The 25,254-nt window shown below is 44.3% G+C and overlaps 1 protein-coding gene across 1 annotated transcript in view; it reads right to left on the bottom strand.

Moving 5' to 3' along the window:
- Nucleotides 1-222: 222 nt before the first annotated feature.
- The window catches only part of immp2l (inner mitochondrial membrane peptidase subunit 2), a 189,017-nt gene continuing 163,985 nt past the window's right edge, over nt 223-25,254 (bottom strand). Inside the window, exons 5-6 of the mRNA XM_040038769.1 lie at nt 11,963-12,065; nt 223-713 (exon numbers count right to left, since the gene is read on the bottom strand). Of these exons, the coding sequence (XP_039894703.1) occupies nt 588-713; nt 11,963-12,065 (229 nt within the window). The 3' untranslated portion in view covers nt 223-587. The remainder of the gene's footprint in view (nt 714-11,962; nt 12,066-25,254) is intronic.

The raw sequence follows: 25,254 nt of genomic DNA, 5'->3' as shown, positions 1-25,254 counted from the left end.
TCTGGTTTAAGGATTCAGAATAATTTCCCACGAGCTCAAAGCCTTCGCAGGCTAAAGATGAGGTTAAAATGTGAATGAAGACATGAGACTGCCGTCACAGAGAGGGGAAATCCCTAATATGGTCAGAAGCTTTAAGGGTAGAAGAGAAAACATTTAAAAAAATCATAAAAACATAAAAATATGCAGCTGGAAATGAGCAGATTCAAACATTCAACACCAGGATAGGGTGGAAATTACAAATGAGTTTAATTGCCCATCACATCACTTTGCCAGTGATTATTAGCTTAGTTGATAAAATACCACAAACTTAACTTAAAATTCTTGGTGGTTTACAGACAAAAGCTTTAATTTTTCATGTAAAATGTGAAGTTCGGGGACAGGACTTCAGTTTGTCGTCTTTTCAGCCTTCAAGAAAGAAATATTTAAAAACAAAAGACTGCAGTGAAACGAACAAAACACCACCTGAGTGTACAATGAGCACGGTTTATATAAAAGCCATGCAGTAATCTGACTCACACGGTCACAGCGAGCGGCTCTTGCTGTGAATTTGACATTTTAAGAAAAATACAGAAACTCTGTGGGCGTGGTCAGTCCTCTTCCTCGTCGGTGTCCAGCGGTCCTCGGTTTGCAGGGAGCGATGCTGTGATTCGCTGCCAGCGGTTTGGTGGCCAGATGATGTGAGAGGCCCGACCGTGAAGCAGCCCCACAGACACCTGGGAAAAAAACAGCATCACAACTTTTAACAAATGGTCAAATTAAACAAATTTTATTTGATCGTTTTACCACCTTTGAATTCCCTGCTATTGTTTTCAGCAGCCCTCCGGTTTTGTCTGTCACACTTTACAGACCACCTAAAGACAGAAGTTTTAACAAACATACATTCAAAATATAACATGATCACTTTAACCTGCACATAGATAATCCTTCTGACCCTGCAGCAAAAGAATTCTTAAACGTTCTTCACTGTTTGGATTTTACCTGCACGTCACGCAGCCGACTCACAACAGAGGACACACTCTGGACCTGGTCATCACCCATGGGCTGTCCACAGCGTGTCCTCTGTTGCTGACTTGGCTGTCTCTGACCACTACTGTGTGTTTTTTAACATCACCGGTTTTATTCAGCGGGAGACCTCGGTGCGAACTGTGAGGAGGCGCTATCTAACCTCTGAAGTGGCTGCAAATTTTACCAGGGTTTTAGACGAATGCCCCCCTGTGATTCTACCTGCACCCTGCGATTTGATTTTTAATCATTTCAACAGCAAACTGAAGAAAAGCCTTGACTGCGTTGCTCCACTCACCACCAAAAAGATTAACGTAAAACATGCATCACCCTGGAGAAACGAAGAAGTCAAAACACTCAAAAGGAATTGCAGGGCAGCAGAAAGGAGGTGGAGGAAAAATAAAACTGTAATTAACCATCAAAATCAAAAACTTAAAATGTACAATAATACATTAAGGAAGTCAAGAAATTCATACTTCGCCAAAATAATCAGTAATAACAAAAATAATCCCAAGGTCCTCTTTTCCACCATAGATCACTTATTTAACCCTGATTTTAACAGCTCCCAAAGAACCCCCACAGACTCGCTCTGTGAGCAGTTTGCAGACCACTTCAGGGGAAACGTCAGCGCCATCAGATCTGATATTTTATCTAATCGCGATATGATTTTATACACATCTGAGGGCTCGATTGTACCTGAGGAGACACTGGACAGCTTTGTCCTGGTTAATGCTGAGAACCTTCAGAAAGTTTTCTCCACAGTGAGACCCACCACATGTCTTTTAGATCCAATCCCTTCTTCACTCTTTAAAACACTTTATGGATTTTTTGAGGCTGAGCTTTTATACATGATGAATTGCTCTCTTCAGTTGGGTGTCTTCCCTGCTGCCTTTAAAACTGCGGTGGTGAGGCCCCTTCTGAAGAAGAGCAATTTGGATTGTAATGATTTTAATAACTACAGACCTGTATCCAACTCACCATTTTTAAGTAAAGTCTTAGAAAAACTTGTTTTTACTCAGATTACTGATTTTCTGAATGATAGACAGATCCTGGAGATATTCCAGTCTGGATTTAGGGTGAACCACAGCACAGAGACGGCTCTCCTAAAGGTTTTAAATGATCTTAGATGTAACTGGGACGCCCAAAAGCTCTCAGTCCTGGTGCTACTGGATCTAAGCGCAGCCTTTGATACAGTAGACCACGCTATTCTTTTAAACAGACTGAAACACATGGTGGGCCTCTCTGGTGCTGTACACAACTGGTTCACTTCCTGTCTCTCAGACAGATCTTTTATGGTGAGTATGGATACATGCTCCTCTAAGATCCATAAAATGACATGTGGTGTGCCTCAAGGGTCGGTTCTAGGCCCTGTACTTTTTAATTTGTATATGCTCCCTCTCGGCGGTGTCATCAGGAGGCATGGAGTGAACTTCCACAGTTACGCTGATGACACGCAGCTGTACATCTCTGTGTCTCCTGATGACACCAGACCAATGGATGCCCTTTTTAACTGTATCTTGGATATAAGATCTTGGATGGCAGAAAACTTTTTACAGCTTAACCAGGACAAAACTGAAGTTTTAATCGTCGGTCCTGAGGCTCAGAGAGAGAAACTCTTGTCTAAATTAGAGGCATTTTCACTATGTCCTTCACTACAAGTGAAAAACCTGGGTGTTATTTTTGACTCTGAGCTTGGTTTTATCCCACATATTAAACATGTAACCAAAATTGGATTTTATCATCTAAAAAATATAGCCAGAGTCGCCCTATTCTCCCTCGGGCCAACACGGAGATGCTGATGCATGCTTTTATTACCAGTCGCATTGATTACTGTAATGCCCTGCTCTCTGGTCTTCCTAAGAAGAATATTTCACCTTTACAACTTTTGCAAAACTCGGCAGCTCGTGTGCTGACGAAGACCTGAGGTCCTCTGGTACTGGCCCTTTGATTGTCCCAAAGTCAGGACACATACTCACGGAGAGGCAGCTTTTCAGTGGTACGGTCCTCGTCTGTGGAACAGCCTGCCGGAGGAGCTCAGGGCCGCAGAGAACGTACATGTTTTTAAGAACAGGCTCAAGACCCACCTTTTTAATTTAGCTTTTACTTAGCGTTTATTTATTTTATGCTTATTGATCCTGTTATTCTATTTATATTATTAAATTAGGTCCTACATAATATTTATTGTATTTCATCTTTTTATCCTGTATATACTCTTATTGGGTCATATCTCCAGTGTTTCCTCGGAGGGCGCTCTCTGCACCGGGGCTGTGATCGACCGTGGCTGCTGGGTCTCTGGGGTCCTCTCAGCCTGGCTGGGGGGCTTCTTTGCCTCCCTCCTGCTGTGTGCCCAGCCTGGAGGCTGCGGTCTGTGACCGGCTCCCGGTGCAGACGGCTCCCTGTTATAGTGTTTCCTCACTTGGCTCATGTGAACCCAGCCCAAGTTTGCCCAGTTTTACTTTTCAAGTGTGTGTGTTTCTGTGTGGGGGGGGTGGGGGGGGGGGGGTGGGGGGTGGTATGTATCCATGACCGCTTATGTTAAGAGAGTGTGGGGAGTGAATTGGAGGGTGGGGTGGGTTGGGCTGCATTTAACCATGTAAAGCACTTTGTGCTATATTTCTGGGTGAAAAGTGCTTTATAAATAAAGATTGATTGACAACTGAGAGCCGATTCAGAGAGCGAGAGCCATCCTGTCCTCAGGTACCACAGGTGTCCTAAAGTAAGCCTGTCATGGAAATCTCTTTGAGCATCGCTGACTGAAGCAGCTGTGGTGGAGCAGGAGGTTTGGGGATGACAGAGGAACAGGTGGGCGGAGCAGACTGCAGTTTAGAGGGTGAGTAGCCTCATATACGGAGGTGGCTGCCTTCCTGTTTGTCCTAGCAGCAGGACAGCACAGAGGGCAGTGACCTGCAGACGTGGGTGGAGCCCTGCAGGATGGAGCGCGTGCGGTCAGGGTTAGCAGTCGAGTAGTCAGTTTTGCTTAGCAGGGTGTCTGAGGATGTTTGTGGCAGCCATGGAGCAGGTCAAGCTGTCATAACAGGTGATTCAGGGCTCCCTTTATAACCTGCTTTAGCAGGTCCAGCAGACCATCTGTTATTAAAGGGAACAAAGTGAACTGAGCACAGTTCAGGCTTTTCAGTTCTACAATCGATGGCTTTCTCTCTGTAATGCTCCACCGTCTTTGACTGACGTTGGGGGAAAGTGCAGTTCGTGACAGCATGAGTCTTTTAAAACCACAAAGTCTGAAGAATTCAAAATGAAAAGATTATTGGGCAATGAAATGTGAACAGAAATAAGTAAAACACGGCTCCAGCTGCCTTTCTTTGCTCAAAAACCCTCCTCTAGTACACGTGTCAAGACCTGTAATGCAAAAATAGTTTTCTCATTGTTTATTCTCCAGTCACATCACGGAGCTGGAGGCCTCAGCAGCCAATGCTTGCTTCAGAGATGGATACCAGATCTGCAACCACAGTAAGTTGCCACTTTCAAAGTGCCCCATCAGAGCCAGTCTACTTTATGTTGCAAATGCATGCAATCATCATCTCATTGAATCCGATTGTGCTGACGGGGATAAAATGGCAACAACTGCAAATATGTTGCCGTCTACATACAGAGAAAGTGCAAAATGGTAAAGCTGCTCTGCAATCTTCCTTTTCTAAGAAATATAACCAGAATACAACCAGCCGAGTCAGCGTGTCACAGATGATGTCGACACTCTGACTCAGATTTAGTGCAACAAGTTGGTAAATCTGCAAACCTTCACCAACCTGAGAGTGACGGCGCTCCAACCGACCACGGTGGTTTGGAGAAAGGTCGCCTCCACCAGTGCCGTCGCCTCGCCATTAAATTCGGTCACCCAGAGGTTGAGGGTGTTTCTGGGTGACCGCTTTGATTGTACTTGCAAACTCCAACAGCAAAAGATGTTTGAACTTGTTTAAATGTAGTCTTTGGTTGGGCTTAGTCACAACGACAGCTCAGTTATGGTGAATGTAATAAAACTGAAGCCTTCTTTGAATCGAGCACATCAGATGCTGACATCCAGAACCTGCAGGGACTGTTTGTGAAAGGCACCAATCCTCTGCTTCGATTTTTGTTGAATATATTAAAGATACGTATCCAAGCAGCCTGAATTAACACGACGCCGTGGGTTGGTTTTCCTCTTTTTGAGTCACTGGTTGCCTTGGCAGTCTGAAATGAGCAAAAACTGATTTTTTCTGATTTTTGAAGTGACATGCTTCTTATTTAGGTTTTCACAGGTTGACATTCAGCTTGAGGTGCAGACACTTGCAGACATCAACGGCAGAGATAATTAAAATCGGCGCGCTGACAGCTGAAGATCCGTCCACTCACTGCTGTCCAGCATCGTCCTCGCCGCATCAATTAGATCTGCTTTGCATAAGGGCGAACGCACACACACCAGCAAATGTCATAAGCTTTTAATGATTCCTGTTATCTCTCAAAGCCAGCCTCTATATTTAAAACCATATATACATATGCGGCATTCATCTCCATCTCCAGAATAACCTTTAGAGAGCTCGTGCTCGGGCTGGAGGTGTTATGAGGAGTTGGTTTCAGAGAAAGAAAGCAACGTTTGATTTGACGCAGCAAATTCAACGCTACAGTCTGAGTAACAGGAAGGAAAAGAAACCTCCACCTCACAACAGCTGCGGGTCAAGCTCCAGTTTAATAACATGTGGTAATGAAACAGCTGATTAATATTCATCCGGCTGCAGATGACACTGAGCTGTTATCTGCTAAGGTGAGACAGTGAGGAATTACTAAATTACACACCTGAAAGCTGTGGAGGCAGAGAACCTCCAGGTCAGCACAGATTCATCTTTCTTTTAATCTCAGAAACACGAGGTTGGAAACTTCAAACAAAAACGTTTGTTTTGCACCTTCGCTCCAAGATTTGGGTTTGAAGATTCCTTCAACTGGTGACAAAAATCAGGAATCTTTACGCCAAACATAATCCATGTGACCATGGTTAAAACATGGCTGCCAAGGTTCCTTCCTTTGCTTTATTGATGCTTTCTTTCTTTCGATGCTCTGTTTTTGGCTTATTTGGATATTTGGGTTTTTTTTTTTTGTTAATTATTGGATTAGCTTCATTTCTTGGATTCTTTGTAACACGTTGCTTCCTACTTTTCTTACGCACAGATTTTTAAGGCGACGATTGACAAAGAAAAGCATGTAGGAGAAAGTGAACGTGCCTAATTTCAGGTTTTTCAGAACAGGAAAATTGAGAATTAATTAAAATGCATTTATATAGAAATTCTTCCTTCTTTTGTTTCTTGGAGGTTTTTCCTTTCAGGATATGTTTTTATTTTTTAGCAGTTTCATGCTTTAGATCATTTTTTGCTGCCCTCTGCTGTCCCATGACCACTAGCTGTGGTTAGATCAGCGGTCTCCAACCTTTTTTGCACCACGGACCGGTTTATGCCCGACAACATTTTCACGGACCGGCCTTTAAGGTGTCGCGGATAAATACAACAAAATAAAACTAGTACCGGTACCGAAAAAAAGAATATTTATTCATAACACATGTGAAAAGACCCAGGAAAACCGAGTAAACGATAAAAACAATAACAAAATAACGCTAAAAACCGATAAAACCCCTGAAAACCATACATTTCACACCTGAGCCTCAACTCTCGCGGCCCGGTACCAAACGACTCACGGGTCCGAGGCCCGGGGGTTGGGGACCGCTGGGTTAGACGACCAGAGTCGGGTCGATGGGCTCTGTCACTCCGAACCCTGCACAGCGGAGGTGGTTTACTGAACCTGATTCCTCCTGAATGGTTTGGGAGGAGGCTTCTTTGCAGAGTTGGGAACACCTGAGTGACCCCTCCCTGGGAGACATCTGGAGATTTCTGCCTTGAATGCTGCTCCTCAAATGTTTTATGTGGGCAGAAAGTGGACGGGTTAACACAATTGTTTTTAATGGGCCCATTTTTCAATGACTACGACTCTGCTAGTGTTGGAGACAGATTTCAATGGTTTTGAAAACAGAAGAGGAGCTTTGATGGACGATGGTAGCAACAAGCTATTCATCAGGTGCTGAACACAGAATAATGAGCTCCGCCCAGGTGTTTCCAGGTACACGTCACATTACCGTGACTCAACAACAACGCTGGGCGAGAGACTCAAACGGTTCCTGAACGATGAGAATAAAAAACTTTACAGGTGGCCTGCGTGATGGATGCTCAGGGTTTCTTTAATGGTTGTTGTAACCATTAAAGAAACCATTAAAGTTATTGGTATAGTTTAGACTTTTGTAATTCATCCATAATTTTTCGCTTCACTTGTTTTGATTCTATTTTCTTGGATTTCTCTGTTTTGGTTTCACCTTTTAAAGGTGACCGCCCTAATAATTAACAGCTTTTGTGCTTCGTACTTTCCTAACTTCCTCCGTTGCCTCTACGGTTTGCTGTTTTCCTGATTTTGTCCATCGGGTCCTCCTTTGGGGTCTTCATTAGCCTTATTTTTAATTTCCTTGCTTGTTAGTCGAACATCTCTCAGGTTCTTTGTCTCTGTTGCGCCTTTGTTTTCTTTGTATTTTTCCGGATCGTTGGTCAGCGGCTTCCTTTTGCCGTTCAGCGGTCATGTGCCGAATTCCACGCTGCATCACTTAGTCCCGTAGTCTTTTCTTCTCGGCGCTCTCTCGGCTCATTACTTTCTCTGTTTGTGTCCACATCAGGATTGGCTTTTCAGCTCTGAGAGGAAGAAACCTCAGCATCTGGCTGACTCACCGTATTGATCAACACCCCCCCATCAACTCTCTGCAGATGAATTGCGGCCGTTTCATGCTTTGGGCTCAGTAGAAATCTTATTTATTGCACCTATAAACGCTTTAATAGGCCATACTTCCCACAGCGTGAGATCGACTGACATGAAAGCCTGACTCGTGTTGCATATGCATGAAAATCTCCTCGGTTTCACATTTTACAAAGTTCTGAAAACCAAACAAAGAAAGAACATTTTTAACTTAGCAACAAAAGAATGTGGAGGAAAAAGCTCCATACAGCGCTGCACTCGGACCATATAGTGTATATAGAGGTTGTGGGTGTTTTTCTCTGTTTTGTTTTGGACTATTTCTGATCGACCCAAAGGCTGACTGCATCATCTGCTGCACTGAAAGACTGTGAGGTGGGTGGCAGCGAGGACTGCCAGGCTGACTTTAAAAAGAACATTTTATTCAAATGAGACCTCCTCATTGGAGAGGATACATCCTGAATATAGTCAATTGATTTAGCTGTTCGAGTCTATTTCCTGTGGTATGAATATTTGGTAATAATATGAAACTGTCAGCACATTGTGTTTCATGATACAACACAGCTGAGGCTTCTGCTGCTGTGGCTTTGGCCATTTGGCAGCATTGAAAGGGTAATGCGATTTTAGGGACGAGAACGCCGGTGACGTCTGTCACGAGGGGCAGAAGCTGACGTGTGCTCTTCAACTCTGCAATGAAACATCTACTGACAAAGACCACTGCGCTCACACCACCTTTCTGAGCAGCAGAGAAACGTCTCCAGGCTGGAACAGGCCAGAGCTAGTCTGGAGCAACGACTGGATGTCATCCTTCTGTGCCATTAAGCAGTGACAGACAAATAGCTGTGAAAATGGTGACAGGTGTGGATGAAATAAACACAGGTTGATGTTGTTGTTGACTCTGACGTCAGCAGATTTCTTCAAACGTGTTGAAGAAAGAAAAAAAACAGCCACAGCTTTGGACTCTGGGTCTGGCAGAAGCTCCAGTTTCACCCCAGCAAACGAGCAGAAGCATCACAAGCTGCAGAATAACGTGAAGCTACAAATATCTGTAAGATACCACAGCCTCACACCTTTCGCTCTTGTATTTGTCCGTGCAGTGACAGTGTTAGACGATTATATGTAAAAGAAAGTTTTCATGTGACAGTCGAGGGAAAGACTGAGTCCACCCCTGATTCAACAGCTTATAGCAGCAATAACCTGCAGTGAGGATTTTCTCTGTGGCTTCGTCAGTCTCTCACATCACTGTGGAGGAGTTTTGGTCCACTCTTCTTCATATTGTTTTTCGCCTCATTGAGGTTTGCAGCACTTGTTCATGCACAGCTCTCTGAGCTCTGCAGCAGCTCCGTTCTTCTCTTCTTCGGTCGTTCTGTTGCAGACCTGCTGCTGTGCTGGGATCTTTGTCCTGTTGAAGACCCGGTTTGGTCCGAGCTTCAGCTGTGGGACACACGGCCTCACACTGACTCTACAGAGGAGCTCATGGTCCACTCAGATCATCGTCCCTCCTCCACCATGCTGACGGCTGTATGAGGTGTTTGTTTCCTCCAGATGTGCTGCTGTGCGTGATGGACGAACATCTCCACTGTGGTCTCGTCTGTTAAGATGCAGTTTTGGAAATATACACCATGCTGGTATGTTCTCTTTAGAGAGAAGACTCTTTCCCCTGAAGCCCTAAACAAGCCATACTTGTTCACTCTTTGCTAACCGAGGTCTGAGCTGCAGCTTTTGGGTTTTTTGGAGTTCTTCTGAGTTTTGCACGGTCTGACCTTGGGGTGAATTCTTTGGAACGTCCAGCGCTGTGAAGACTTGCAGCTGAATGTTTTCAATTTGTGAATAATCTCCCTTAGTATTTGTAGATGGCCTTATAATCCTTCCCAAGATCTTTGCTGACATCTTTCCTCCTTCGCTTGGTCCAAACTAGCAAAAGTGCCATAAGTAGTGGTGCTCACACCGACTGATGATCCTTTAATTAAGTGCATTTGTGCATTTAATAAGCAGCACCTGGCTGCTACTGACCTTTAATATTCTTAATTCCTATAGAAGCAGTAAGCGTGCCATTTACTGAGACTGAAAGTTAATAAATACGCTGAACTCACTGTTTAGTACGTTTTACAGAACCATGGACCAGAACAATCCTAAGGCAGGGTTAGGGTTGATTTCAGCTCCTCTCTATCAACCCATCCCAGCAGCCATGACATCTGGTCAGACCCCCTTCATAGCAAAGACGTCTAACAGGATGTCTGAGGCAGCAGTTTGTAAGAAGGAGCTGTAGTTTACACCTTCGTAGGAAATTCTCTGCAGATGATCATCATATGAATCTAAATTACATTTAGCCACAGACTTCACACTGAAACAGCGGTCTTTAATGAAAAGTTGGAACAGAACGGGCGTTTGCTGGAAATACTGAAAGAAAACTCATAATCTGCAGAAGAGTGGTGTGGTCAGAAACATAATAGGAGAGAGGCACAGCATATTTAAAACTCAGCCTCTCTTTGTAGGACAGAACAGCTGCCGGTCGTCTCAGGAACAAAGAGGCTCTGCAGAGCTGCTGCTCTATGTGCTCTGGGTTTGAGCTCAGAGGGGATTTCTGCTCAGCTCCTTGGATAGCTTTGCATCAGTGGGAGAGCAGGGCTCTGAATGTGCTGTCCATAGCAAACGACTACTTCTTTGCTGAAAAATTTATCCCGCTCCAACCAACAGGGGAAAAACTACAAATAGCGCAGAGAACAGGAGTCAATATCAGACTTTTAACACTCTTCCTGCTCCGGAGAGATGAGCCTGAAACACGGCGTTAATGAAATCTTTATGCGTCTGTCAGGATGAACAAACCAGGTCTGCAGAAACATCCTGCTTTGTTAACGTACTTGTCATCTCTGCCGACCACAACAAAACGCTGAAAGATGGCGCCGAAACAAGCCGTCACTCTGGCTTCCCTACGGACTCTGTGACGCTCGGCTCCAGTCAGGAGGAGAGGACCCAGCTCGGATCGGGATAGGGCAGATGAAACCGGGCCCACAGTATGCAGTGCACGTAAAGGAAACATACTGGAGTTATTTATCCGTGGATTCTCCCAAAGCTCCATGTTCCTTCTTTACCGTTTCCCCCAAACAGTACAGTGTGCTGCAGTAATGCCTTGCTCACAGCTTCATTATTTCTCCTTCTGTTTAAGCCATAATAAAGCTTTACACCACATTTATGAACAAAGTGTGAATCTCGACTTTGACAGTGAGATTTTTGCGAGACTTTGGGTCCTCATTAGTCAGGTCTCCATGGCAACGCTGACGCGTGTGTCTGTGTGTGTCTATGATAAATTTGTTTTCAGGTTCACGTCTGTCCATCAGCCTACTGGGTGAGGAGCTAAAACTCTGCAGAGGGATTTAAAACACACCTAATTTTAAATAAACGATTGTAAAGGAATTAATTCATTGTTAATTATATTAAAGAACATTTCAATCACAGGTTTAATCGAAGCCCAGATTTGGATCCTACTGAAACGTTTTAAACTTGTAGTGTGTGCAAGAACACACATATGGACACAAGTATGACGCAGCCTGCACACATCACACCTACAGGAGCTGCTCGACCGTCTCTGCACTCAGTGATGTCTCTGACACACTGTGCAACCAGGTAAAGATGGTGGTTGGTGTATAATTCGGTTTTTTGATGTTTGGGACTGACTGCAGGTAGCTTCAGTGATCAGTGCAGAGGTGTCCTGTCAGGAGGCAACCTGACTTAGTCTAATCTGGAGGGATCATTCAAACAGACTGTTGAAGGTTTGCAGTTAATCAACATCCATTTTATAGAGTCAGACAGATTCCAACACATAATCCACCAACGGTTTGGACCTGTGCAGGATATACTGGACAAAGGATGATGAAGATGGAGCTGCCAGCAAGGAGGAAAAGAGGAAGCCCTCAGAGGAGGTTCATAGATGCAGTGAAGGAGGCCGTGCAGAGGGTTGGAGTGATTGTGGTGAAATAGAAGTTAAGGAAGAAGAAGTCTCTATCAGGCCATCACAGCAGCTGCAGCATCATCTGCAAAGTCATGTGTTTTTATACTGATGAAGATTAAGAGACGTAACCCAATACTGTTTCCTTACTGTGTATCGCAGACTGACTGAAAACTCCTGAACATAGAAGTTGTTTCTACCAAAGGAGGGCATCAGTGTCACTGCAGTGAGATGAGTGCTTACCGGTCCAAAGCTGTTGCTGTCCAGACTGTGGCCGTGATGATCTCCCTCGATCCAGAAGTGACCATCTGGAACTCGAACATAGCGGTTCTTGTAGGCCAGAGTCCTGAAAAGATGGAAAATGAGAGAAACTTCTAAGAAAGCAAGAACTTTGTTTTCAGTCAGACGTTCATTATAAATTCATTCAATTTAATCGAGAAGACATTGTCGAGATGACCTGCTGAAGTTCACACCGAGCATCACAGTGGGAAAGAAAGCTGATGGAGGGAACTCTGAACTTGGCATGGTTGTTGGTGCCAGACAGATTGGTCTGACTGTTTCAGAAACTGCTGATCTGCTGGGATTTTCCCACAAACCCATCTTTAGTGTTTACAGAGGTCGGACTGAAAACAAAAAATCCAGTGAGCCACAGTAATCCAGTAACGTGCCTTGCTAATGTCAGGGGTCAGAGGAGAGCGCCCAGATTGGTTCGAGCTGACAGAAAGGCAGCGATAGGTCGAATAACAACCAAAGCCTGCAGAAGAGCATCTGTGAGTGCACAACATGTTGAACTTTGAGGCAGAAGTCCACACTGGGTGTCGCTGCTGCCAGCCTAAAGCTGCATTTCAGAGTCTCACCAGAACTGCAAAATAGAAAAGCATTGAAACATCTTTTGAGTCTCGATTTCTGCGGCGACATTCGGACGGTAGGATCAGAGTATGACATGAACAACATGAAAGCATGGCTCCATCCCGCCTGTATCAGCAGTTCAGGCTGGCAGTGGACTGACTGCAGGAGAGTTTTTCCTGGGTCCCAACTGAGCATAATTTAAACTCTGCAGCCGACCTGAGTAATGTTTCTATGTCCATCTCTTTGTGACCACAGTGAACCATGATGGCTCCACTCATGCTGAGAGGACCACAATTAAACTCCTCAATTCAAACACAGAAATACAACAAAATCAAATGTCGCCATTTATATTCAGACTTCAGGCAGCATTACATTTAATGCAACACCAGCATTGGAAAATTATTACTGTTAAACTGCAGCGATGACAGCAACTACACCCATTTTTACTGATGCATGAAATAAATCAGGTTCCAAGTATTGATGGCAGTGATAATAAAAGTAAGAAATGTTCACCAGAATTATGATGGTTTTGTAATTTCCACTGTTTGTTTTCAGTTCAGTTTAGGGTCAGTTAGTTATTTCAGTTATATATTTATATTTTATCACACCCAGCTTTATTCTTTGATTTAACTTTGGATATCTATGACGACCCGACTCAAAAACAGAACTGACTAGGACTAGGAAAGACTAGGAACAAAGCTAGCGCCTAACTGTAGCCTGCATGATGTTATTTTTTTCAGTCACAATACAGTAAAAATATAATGACAACTACTCACAAGGCAACTATACAGGCTGCCTGGATGGAGGCAAGCTGTCCAACTTGGACTGACTGCAGTCACTCACACTTTCACACTTAAAGTTCATTTACTCTGAATCAGATGATGAGGTTGTAAACTTCAGCCTTTTCATGTAGTTTTTTCCCAAAACTGACAAAAACAACAAGTGAACCAAACAAGTTAGCTCGCTAGCTTCCACCTAAACATGATATAGCATGTTCTGAGTGAGAGGTTTCTGAATAAATTCAAACGTACAGCTCTGCTGTCACTTCCAACATAAATGAAGACAGAAAACTAAACAGCAGTGACGTTTGTAGGGTTACTGAAGTTGGGCTAGCTGGTATATAATGATGTGGTAAATGGACTGATTCTTACATGGCGCTTTTCTACTCTCCCAGAGTACTCAAAGTGCTGTATACACTCATTCACACTCATACAAGCACTTCTATATTCAAGTGCAATCTAACCAACATTCACACAACTTGGGGTTAGAAACTTGCCCCAGGATAATTTGGCATGCAGACTGGGGAAGCCAAGGATCGAACAACCAACCTTCCAATCAGTAGCTGATCTACTCTGATAGCTGATCTGCTACGTGATCGCTAGCGACACAGCTATGTTAGCATAAACACACTGAAGCTGGAGGATGAACACCAACTTTTTTCCACTGGATAAAAGTTAACGTGAGGGTTCCTGATGGTTAGAGACAAATGTAATCGCATGGCAGGATGCTGTAAACGGACCAAACTTCAGTCAGGAGAACAACTGAGATAATCCATCCACAATACGAGGTTAGTCATTAACATACTGCTGCATGGGCTGGAGTTACATCATAAGGGTTTAAAAACTGAGCTTTAAAATGAAGAGCGATGATAAAAACTGAGAGAAGCCGACAGTGATCACTGACTGTTTTGAGGGGCTTGTTCAGATTAAATAGAAAAAGATACAAAACATTAAAACATGTTAAAAACACAACAGCCTTAATAAACGCAGGGTAGTTTGGGCTGGAAGCAGGATTCATACGTCATCACTTAAAGACCGGAGTGGCCAGATTGCATTAATTCTACTGCTAGCTGCTATTCCACACTTACCGTTTGTGTACTCTGCACATATATGGTACCTGTTGTATCTCAGATTGCAAAACACACCCAACTTAGCTCAAATTGCAGCATACACCTGGTAGCTGTGTTGGATTGAGGTTGGATCACATTCACAACATAAACAAACTGCTCTGGAGTTCATTTGAAACCTGATCGAGATGTGTTTTTGGTTCACACCAGAACAACTGTAAACTGATAATTGCTGTGTCTTATCATCATTTCATTGCCTTAGTGATGCACTAAAGTCACTCTGACGACTGCAGCTGACTGCGAGTTGTCCGAGACCTGGTCCTCATCTTCAAAGGTAACATGGATGCAAGTTGTTTGCACACGGTTGGAATCATTTTGATTGTGTTACGGTCTCTAACTGTAGCATTAGCTAATGTTAGTGGTGTTGCTGGTATATCTCCAAAAGTTGATTCTGTTCATCTGGACGTAGCGTTTTGTGGGAGAAACGTTTCGTCATCATCAGGTGACTTCTTCAGGCTCAGCTGACTGCAGGTTTCAATCTTATAAACAGGACATTTGCATAATGACTGAAACCAGCCCACTGAAGGAACAATGGGCTGGGAGGTCAGTTCCTTAATCTTAATTATGCAAATTCTCATGACCATTGATCATCAACCACTGATCAATGGTCATGAGTCCCATTCACAGAGAGTTGGGGAATGGCTACAATCACAAGTGCATTTTCTGCTTTTAGCATGTTTCAGACTTTTTGTATTGTGCTTTTAATCTTAACAGTTTCTGGAAACCAAACAGGAGCTCACAAAATGATCTCCAGCGGTAAACTGATCAAAGTGTTCATGTGGGAAGACAAAAAAAAGAAGATGAAAATCAGGAGAGAATAGCCGTTAACGTTTTCATTGACGGTGGATCAAATTATCGCCTTCATTTCATTATCCTTAATCATCAGCCTCCAAATCATCTCCTGCAGCGTCACTTCCCTCCGTCACCTTATCGCTCAAACAAAGATCTGATCAGAGGATTCAGCCTAACAGAGGTGGTGGAGGGGGGCGGTGCTCATCTCGTCCTGCAGCCGCTTCAGTTAGCTCGTCGCGTTTATGAGGAGAAGGTCCGACGCCCTTCATCATCCCTCTGGACTGTTACGAGGCTGTTCCAGCCCTGATTTATCATCCAGCTTGGGAACATTGTGAATTATAGCCTCAGTGACTTTTTAAATGGAAATTTGTCTGCAATTCCTCACACATGTGTGTGTGTGTGTGTGTGTGTAGGTTGGTCCTGCAGGCTGACCAAAGAGGCCTTGGATACATAAATATTGATTTAGCCATAGCAGCTGAATTTACTGACTCGCAAAGAAAAAGAAATAAGAGAAAACAAGCTGGGACCTTTTTGCAGAAATAAAAAGGTTGCAGTTTATATGACACCAATTCTCTGCTACATTTGACAAGGAATGAGTATGAAATCTTTAAAGAACCAAGGACAATTGAGTTTACTGCATTTAGTCTTTCATTCGACTCAGCTTGGTGTGCTGTGGTGATGAATCAGAGCTACAAGAAAAAGAAATCATCATCATTTGTGGTTTAAAAAGCCGTCCCAGCAGTTATTTTTTGATGAAATGTAAATTTTCTAATTAACCTTTTTCCATTAACATGCCCGCCGTGCTTCTACATCAATTAGTGCGTTCTCCACGTGCACCTTTCAAGTGAGTAAAAAGGTGCGACCTTGATGTTATCTCCACAGCGAAATTAGCAGCAGAGCTGTGGCCTCCCAATCTGTTTTTAATATCTTTAGTGCCTTTGAGCAGAATTTCACAGAAAACCTAGAGAAAGCTGCGTCTTAATAATCCCAGTTTGGGAAAATGCTGCATTAGAAGCACTCGCAGCTACACTGACTGAGCTTTTACAGTTAAAGTGCTTCACAAGTAAACTTACTTTCATATCTGTCGGTGTCTGGTTTTCTTTGAGGTCTTTCTGGATTACAAAAGAAAATAATATGCATAATGTAAAAGGTATTTTACTGCTACAGAGGCTCTCCCAGAGAGACGAAGAACATGCATTTTATAAATATACATATAACCGGATAAATGCTGCATAAGAATCTCTCAGAACTGACGGAGCTTACTGCACTGGCTTTGAGCTCTTTGAGTAAAAGCGTAATATATAGAGTCATGTGGAAGTCTTCTCATGTTATGAGTACGTGTTTGACTGATCCTGTTGTTATAGCTGTGTGCTGTAGTTTGTCATGTATGCATCATGTGGTGTATTATGTAGTTTGTGTACGGACCAAATCTGGGGGGGACGATGCAACAGTCTCCATGCTGCAGAGAATGCACTGTGGATAGTAACGGCTGCATGGTGAGGATTGCTTTTGATTTCTCAAGCACATTTAACACCATCCATCCAAGTCTCCATCCACTCATAACGAGCACGAGCGTCAGGGTGATCCTGGGCTTTCATGATACCTTTGAACTGGTCTTTTTCCAGAGTGGAAAGATTGTACAGCATACATCTTTAATGACTTTAAGAAAAACTGTTTGGGGGTTTTCTCTGATCCCCACGGGTCAAAGGTATACATATAGGCTCAGATATATACATATATGCCCACTAATATATGGTTAAATAACTCTTAGCAAGTTGCTCCTCAACCAGATGTTTTTGGTACCCATAAACATCATCCCGGCATAATCCAGTCTCATATTTTTCCACTCTTTGTAGCAGAATTGGAAAACTGTCACTAAACTGTCCACGTTTCAGCCATCTAGCTGTTGATTTGAGAAGTTGAAGAATTTAGATTCATTATTCCATCCACTGTGGCTAATGTACCAGGACCACTGGCAGATACTACCGCCACCATGTTTGACAGCTGTTGCACTGTTCTTAGGTTGAAAGTCTCATCTTTACTCCTCCAAACATACTTCTTGTCTTTCTGGCCACATAGCTCAGTCTTGGTCATGTCTGAAAACCGTACATGGACAACTGCAAAAGTTTTGATTTTGTAGCTTCTGTCTTTGTTGGCACCCTGTCAGTCAATGGAGATGCAAAACTGGCCTCACTGTTGACGCAGGTGTTCCAGCAGTTTCCAGTTCAATTCAATTTTACTTATACAGCACCAAATCACAAACGCCTCAAGGTGCTTTATATTGTAAGGTAGACCCTACGATAATACATACAGAGAAAACCCAACAATCATATGACCCCTATGAGCAAGCACTTTGGCGACAGTGGGAAGGAAAAACTCCCTTTTAACAGGAAGAACCAGGCTCAGGGAGGGGCGGGGCCATGATGGCAGGCTTGAGCCTCGGTGGTTCCTTAACATCCTAACCAATTTCCTCTAACCTGAGATGAACAGTTTGGGTCTTCTTACAGACCTCAGTAAAGCAGTGACACACCTAAATAACTTGCACTAACATACAGTTGTTGAACTGATGATCTTGAAATCTGCAATTGTTTAGAAATGGTTCAGAGATGGTTGCTAACGTGTTTAAATCTGGTGTAAATCTTGTGCAATCCTTCCACATTGGAACAGTTCAAAGAAATCATAAAAGCTCAAAGTTACCCTGACATTCATGCTTGTGATGAAGGGGTTACATGAAGAGGATGTGGAATCTTCAATACCCCGCATCCAGACTGACAGCTAAACAACAAATAGCTCCAACTTTCAGAAGAAGGAACTGCTCTCAGAGCTGGAGATCGACAATGTACAACACAAATGCTACAGCAAGGGGGGGCAGGACATCAGGTCATTCTGGGTGTCTCTCATCTACTAGCATTTCTACTAACGTCTCATCAATGGGTGCTAACTGAAGGCCAGACAGTCCTGATCCCCGAGGATCATCTACCAAGGTGATGCCCTGTCCCCACTGTCGTTCTCTGTAAGCCTGAACCCCCTCAGACTACGGAGTGGAGCAGCTGTCAGCCACCTCCTCTACATGGATGACATCAAGCTGTATGCCAAGAGTGAACGAGACATCACATCATCCACACCAGCAGGATATACAGCAATGATACTCAGACTGGAGACGTGTAGTCGGATGATAACAAAGAGAGGGAAAGTAGTCAAAACCGAGGAGGTAAAACTACCAGAAGGCAACATTGCAGACATCGAGGTCAGATACAAGTACCTGGGGATCCCGCAGGCAAATGGGAACCATGAAGAGGTCGCTAGGAAAGCTGTAACCCAGACCCAGCACCCTGAAACTGTATAATAAATGGAAGGAATGAGGCCGGGAACTGATAAGTGTCAGTACCACTGTTGAAGACGAGACAACATCCACGAGTACATCAGGAAGATGCCCACAACCGACCGAGTGCTCAGTGAATACCTCAGACAACAGAAACTCAAGAAAGAGGAGGAAGGAGAGGAGCCATCATGGAAGGACAGGCCCCCGCACCGTATGTACCACCAGCAGATAGAGGTGGCTGACATCCAGAAGTCCTACCAGTGGCTGGACAAAGCTGGACTGAAAGACAGCACAGAGGCACTAATCATGGCAGCACAAGAACAAGCTCTGAGCACAAGATCCATAGAGGCTGGGGTCTATCACACCAGGCAAGACCCCAGGTGCAGCCTGCTGTAAAGATGCCCCAGAGACAATCCAGCACATAACAGCAGGGTGCAAGATGCTAGCAGGAACATCTGTGCCGAGTATGGCCTGGAAGTCCTGAGGTCAAAATCAGACATGCACCCTAGGGTGGTGGAGAATGACCGTGTCTAAGATCCTGTGGGGTATATCTTGCTGTGGTCTGCTGGGGGGAAGGAGGGGGGGCATCTGAGCTGGTAACACCGACAGACTGAACAAACTGATGAGGAAGGCGGGCTCTTTGATTGGCTGCAAACCGGACACTTCTGTTGCTGAACAAGCTGTTATCCATCATGGATCATGCTGACACCCTCTGCACCACTTACTGGACAGGCAGCTGTGTCCAGTGTGTTTGTGGGGTAACTGCCTCATCTCACAGAATGAACAACTCCACCCAGCATGACATCCTGGTTCCTGCTGTGGGAGTGAGTTGCTCCAAAGTTTCCTGGAGTAAGTTTTAGTGGTGGAAACTCGAAGAGAGAAAACAGGCACCCAAAATAAAGAGATCTGACTCAGACCGTCCAATTTACCTGGTAACTGAGACGCAAAGTCAGAAAAGAATCATATGTACCAAACAATCACACAACTGCTTGAGAAAAGCATGATCACAGAGTCCATTCATGCTCAAAATGATCTCATTCTCATCTAAAATATCTCATATTTTGGCTTTGTGACTCACACACAGCTCCAACAAGCCTGTGATCCACTTTGTTTTTTTAATAACAGAGCTTCAGAAGTCTTCCGGCGTGTCCCCAGACTAACCTGAGACGGACAGGATCTTGTTTCGGAGGGCTGAACTGGGACACACTCGCCCCAAATGTACTTATCCACAGAGAAATGACAAAAAGAGCGCAGAGTGACGCCACAGACGCCTCGAAGAGCTTCCAGATGCTACAAACTGCCTCATCATCACTGTGTGAACACAGCAGTGGATTTTTCACCGGCTCTTCTCCACAGAGGGCTGGTGTGCGTCACTAAGATGATGAGGGAGATGTTCCACTCACACACAGTCACATTTTTACTGTGACACACACACACACACCTCCTTCCATCAGTGTTAACAGCAGCTGATGGATGTTACAGCAGAGGTTGGGAGGAGTTTAATGAGGCCGAGGTGGACAGCTGCTGAGAGATCCACACGCTGGATGAGGTCAGGTAAACCTGCTGCCTGCGCTCCTCAAGGCCAGTTCAGATGATTAGGTGTTTGGACCGGACACGTCGATAACGATCATTACATCTCCATCTGTTCATGCAGGGAAATTCCAGTGCTAATAAAGTTTTCCACTAATTTTCCCTCCTAACGAGTCCGCGTGTCTGCTCTATGATTTCTGACATCGGCTGTCAAACACTACAGACGCGGCTCAGCATAATTGGATGGAAATATGTGCACTGAGAGATTTACAGGTGGGTCTCAGCATGTATGGATTCCTGAACTGTCCTGTGTAAAGATCAAATCGAGTACTAAAGCTGCCAGAGACACAGGATTAGCTCTTTCTGGAAGTACTTCTGATAAAAACATATGAACTCTGAAAGCTGGTGCTAAATTCATGCAGCTCTGAACAATATTTCATACAAATAAATACTGATAATTAGACGTGCTTTCAGAATATTTACCGATTCTAACTTCACTGTAGATGTTATGTAAACATAAATGGTTGTTTCTCTCTGTTAGCACTGCAATACACTGGTGACCTATCCCAGGTGTACTCGACCTGGGCGCCCACTTCCGATTACAAGGTGACAGCACGGGTTGGCTGGCTGGAACCGGTCTCTACTCACAGACAGACCGGCAAAGGTTTGCTGATAACTGCAAACATATTTCGACCTATCAGAGTCCGTCTGCACCGACGACTGTGACTCGTCTGCGCTGCAGTTCTCAGCTCGTTGCATTCTCATTATAAAAGCAAAGTTGCTGAGCTCCTTTGTCATTCTGCAGTTGATTCTCCTCTTTCAGAGCTGCTTTAATTCTTGATGTTGCAGATTCAACAAGGAAGCATTCCTCAGAGATTTTGGTCCGTGATGACGTCACACAGTCACTGATAATGAAAATCTCCCATAAAATCACATCTTAAAGGCGCTCTACTGCAGCGGTCACCAACCTTTTTTGCCGGTTTATGTCCAACAATGTTTTCACGGACCGACCTTTAAGGTGAGATTATTATAAGATTTTTTCATAACACATGGGAAAAGACCCAGGGAAACTGAGTTAACGATAAAAACCCTGATAAACTAAAATTTCACACCCGAGCCTCAACTCGGTACCAAACAACTCACGGACCAGTACCGGTCTTTGGCCCAGGGGTTGGGGACCGCTGCTCTACTGGACTGAGATCTGTGCCTGTGGAAGTAATGTGGGTACAGGGAACTCATCGTTATGTTCCATGCACAAGATAGTCTGTGGCGCGGTGTGTTATCCATCAGAAGGAGGAGGAGGGATGCACATGGTCAGCAACAACACTCGGGTAGGCTGTGGAGTTCTGAGCGCCCCGGTGTGTACCAGGAAGATATCCCCACACCATCACACCAGCAGCAGCCTGACCTGTTGACGAGGGGAAGGATGGAGCCAAGCTTTCATGCTGTTTAAACCAAACTCTGCTCCTACTATCTGAAGCTCGCACGCAACGTGTTTCCATTATGGGATCGTGTGAACTGTTTCCTGAGTTTCCTGTTCTTAGCCGACAGCAGCGGTCTCAGTGTGGTCTTCTGCTGCTGTAGTCCATCTGCTTTGAGGTTGCTGCCATGTGATTGGCTGTTTAATGTACCAAATAAAGTAAAGCTGTCGACGAAGAATTAAAATGAATCAGCGTAAACACAAAAGAGGACGATCTTTAGCTCGTGTGATGATCAGAGTATCGATTAAAGGTTTTGGCAGACTTCTCAAACTGTCGTACTGCACAGTACTGCTAAAATCCTCCAGCGTGTATATCATCTCCATCTCCTGATTCAGATGGTAACATCACACATGCAGCACCCACATGATGCATCAGGTCACATCAGCTAACTGTGACACAGAAAGCGACCGAAAGTTGGCCAGCCTGCCAAACAGCAAACACCATAGCGAGACCCTGCAGCAGCGCGGCAGACACTGAGAGGAAGTGGCAGATCGTACCGCCGCGTTCACGTATCATAACACGCCATCGTCATGTGATTCAACCTGGCAGCTGTTGGAGTCAGACGCCTCTGTGCAAATTACAGGTCACCTGCTGGTGATGGGACGAATAATTAACCAGCCTGTGATGGGTTTCATATCAGAGGCGGCGCTGATGACGCTCAGCCCGTACCACCCTATCAGGTCAGCATGAATCACAGCTGCGCTCAGAAACGCCCGCCACATAGAAACAACAGCTTCACAGACTCCCCCCCGAACAGCCCACGCTGCTCGTAAATCTCCCGTTGGTGCTGTCAGGGCACACAAAGTGCGACCTGTGGCCTGCTGCAGGAGAATCGGCGGATCTGAATTAATAGCAGCACATCAATAAAGTTTATTTGTCTGTTAAAGCTTTAAAGGTCTCCTTCCAGCAGGAAGCACTGACATGAAGAGTCGCTCCAGCTCCAACCAAGCGATTCACACAATAACACCTTAAATAATGTCTTCATACGGGAAAGAAGTCTTTCATTTGCACATAGAAAGCTCACGAGTCCTTCACCAGTTTAAACTGCAGATGAACCTTTATGGACCAAACAACCAACACCCTCATATGTTTGGAAGACACTCGAGGTTAAAGGGCACATTTACAACTAAAAGTCACCATGCTCACTGTCCTTGTTGCAGGAAGTGCAGAATGGTGAGATTGGCTTTACTCTGACAGAGAACCAATCACGAACATGGTGTTGGTCAAAATGCGGAAGTAGAAGCTCAAAAATGAGACTTTACTGACCACCTTTTACATTTGTAACATGCTTCATAGCTGTCTGTCCATTTTAAAGCAGATGCCACATTTTAGGTTTAAGTGCCATTATTTTTCCATCCAATCAAATGTGTATCCTGGTCTCTTCCTATGCTGAAACAGGAGGCATCCTATCCTATCAAATCACCTCAAATGTTTTAAACACCATGGATCTCATTCTGTTCAGTCAATACTCGTGCTCGTGATCGGGGTAAGTAAATAATTCATTAGCTTTGGTGCTACGATGCTCCACCCGATCTTCTCTTCTCATGAACAACATAAACTTCTTGACTCTAGGTGGCGACTTAATGTGGACTTTTCCAGCTTTTCAATTTTGGCCGTCTGGATCTTGGTGTTCAGAAACCAGACATGAAATTCTAATTTTAATAACAGGAGGAGGCTCATTCACACCGATATCTCTGTTATCATCAGTAGTGGTATACCATGGTCCTTTAACAGGAGTAAATTAAGAAACACAAGCACATTATAAGCTCTCATCGAGGAGTCCTGCAGCAATTTTCCAAAAGATAAGAAAGCCATAATAAATTCCCATCATGTTGGGGGAGGAACTTTCAAAATTCAGCATTGCCCTACCTGCAGAAAACTAATCTTCAAAGAAATAATAAAATAATTATTAACCATAAACAAACCTCTTAAGATTACTTTAATTAACTGGGGCTGAAAGTTGAACCAAAATAAATCTAAAATCAAACAAACCCTCGTTTGGATCCCCCCACTACAGGGGGATCTGGGAAGGTCCAACTGGTCTCCCTTCTTAAAGATGGGAACCACCACCCCAGATCTCCACGCAATGTTGTAGCGGCGTGTCAACCAGACAGCCGACAACATCCAGAACCCTTTAGGGACCCAGGGTGAATCATTCACTCCAGGGACCAAGCAGCTGTTTAACTGCCTCAATGTTGGTTCTGTTGGCTTCATCAGGTGGTGGCCTCTAGATCACACTGGAGTGGGTAGCAGTTGAGTGTGAAGTGGCATGAATGAGAATTAGCACCTCCAAGTCTGAGGCCTGGTTCTCAACTGCAAATGGGTGGAGTGCCCACTCTGGGTGGAGGAGTTTAGGTATCTCTGGGTCTTGTGGGGAGCGAGAAATCGACAGATGGATTGGTGAAGTGGCTGCAACGATACGTAAGCTGTGCCGGGCTGTTGTGCTGACGAGAGCTGAGAGTGAAAGCAAAGTTGTTGATTTAGCGGTTGATCTATGTCCCCACCCTCACCTGTGCTCAACTCAGCTCTGACCGAAAGAACGAGATTATTGTGGCGAATCCACTTAGCCAAAAAATGGATCGGACATGAATTGTAGAAACGAGTCTTTATATAAGGCTTCAAAAAGGGGAATGTACAACAAATAAACTGCTCGACATCAGAGCAACATATAATGGCTTCCCGAAACTTTCCTTGCTAGCTAAAACCTGAGTAACTTTCATCTACCACAAAGGATTCTGGGAAACTCAGTTTTCTAATGAAATACCTGTTAAATGCTCCCTTTTAGCAGAAAATTAAATCTATAATTAACAGCTCTCACTAAACATGTGGCTAACACTTAAATCACTTACAAAATAACCAAAATGCTGTTATCAAACAATAAACTGCGATAAAGTTACAACAGAGATCGAATTGGCGCAAATCAGCTTCCTCTGAAGGGTAGCTGGGCTCTCCTTAGAGACGGGGTGAGGAGTGGTACTCCAATAATCACACAACTGGCATAGTAACTCCAACTTTAATGGTCGCCTTCTTTTGTACAACCACAGAAAAAACGGACCCTCCAAACTTCTCCACCCCCTTTCCCGCCTGCGCGTAGCCATGCCCCACCCCCACTGGACACTTGCGCAGTAGGACACATACAGTGGGGCAAAAAAGTATTTAGTCAGCCACCGATTGTGCAAGTTCCCCCACCTAAAATGATGACAGAGGTCAGTAATTTGCACCAGAGGTACACTTCAACTGTGAGAGACAGAATGTGAAAAAAAAATCCATGAATCCACATGGTAGGATTTGTAAAGAATTTATTCGTAAATCAGGGTGGAAAATAAGTATTTGGTCACCTCAAACAAGGAAAATCTCTGGCTCTCACAGACCTGTAACGTCTTCTGTAAGAAGCTTTTCTGTCCCCCACTCGTTACCTGTATGAATGGCACCTGTTTGAACTCATCATCTGTATAAAAGACACCTGTCCACAGCCTCAAACAGTCAGACTCCAAACGCCGCCATGGCCAAGACCAAAGAGCTTTCGAAGGACACCAGGAAAAGTATTGTAGACCTGCACCAGACTGGGAAGAGTGAATCTACAATAGGCAAGCAGTTTGGTGTGAAAAAATCAACTGTGGGAGCAATCATCAGAAAATGGAAGACATACAAGACC

The sequence above is a fragment of the Simochromis diagramma genome, unplaced genomic scaffold (assembly GCF_900408965.1).
Source record: "Simochromis diagramma unplaced genomic scaffold, fSimDia1.1 OVJJ01000366.1, whole genome shotgun sequence".
NCBI lineage: Eukaryota > Metazoa > Chordata > Actinopteri > Cichliformes > Cichlidae > Simochromis > Simochromis diagramma.
Note: the sequence above shows the minus strand (reverse complement) of the source record. Positions and strands in the feature narration are given on the sequence as shown.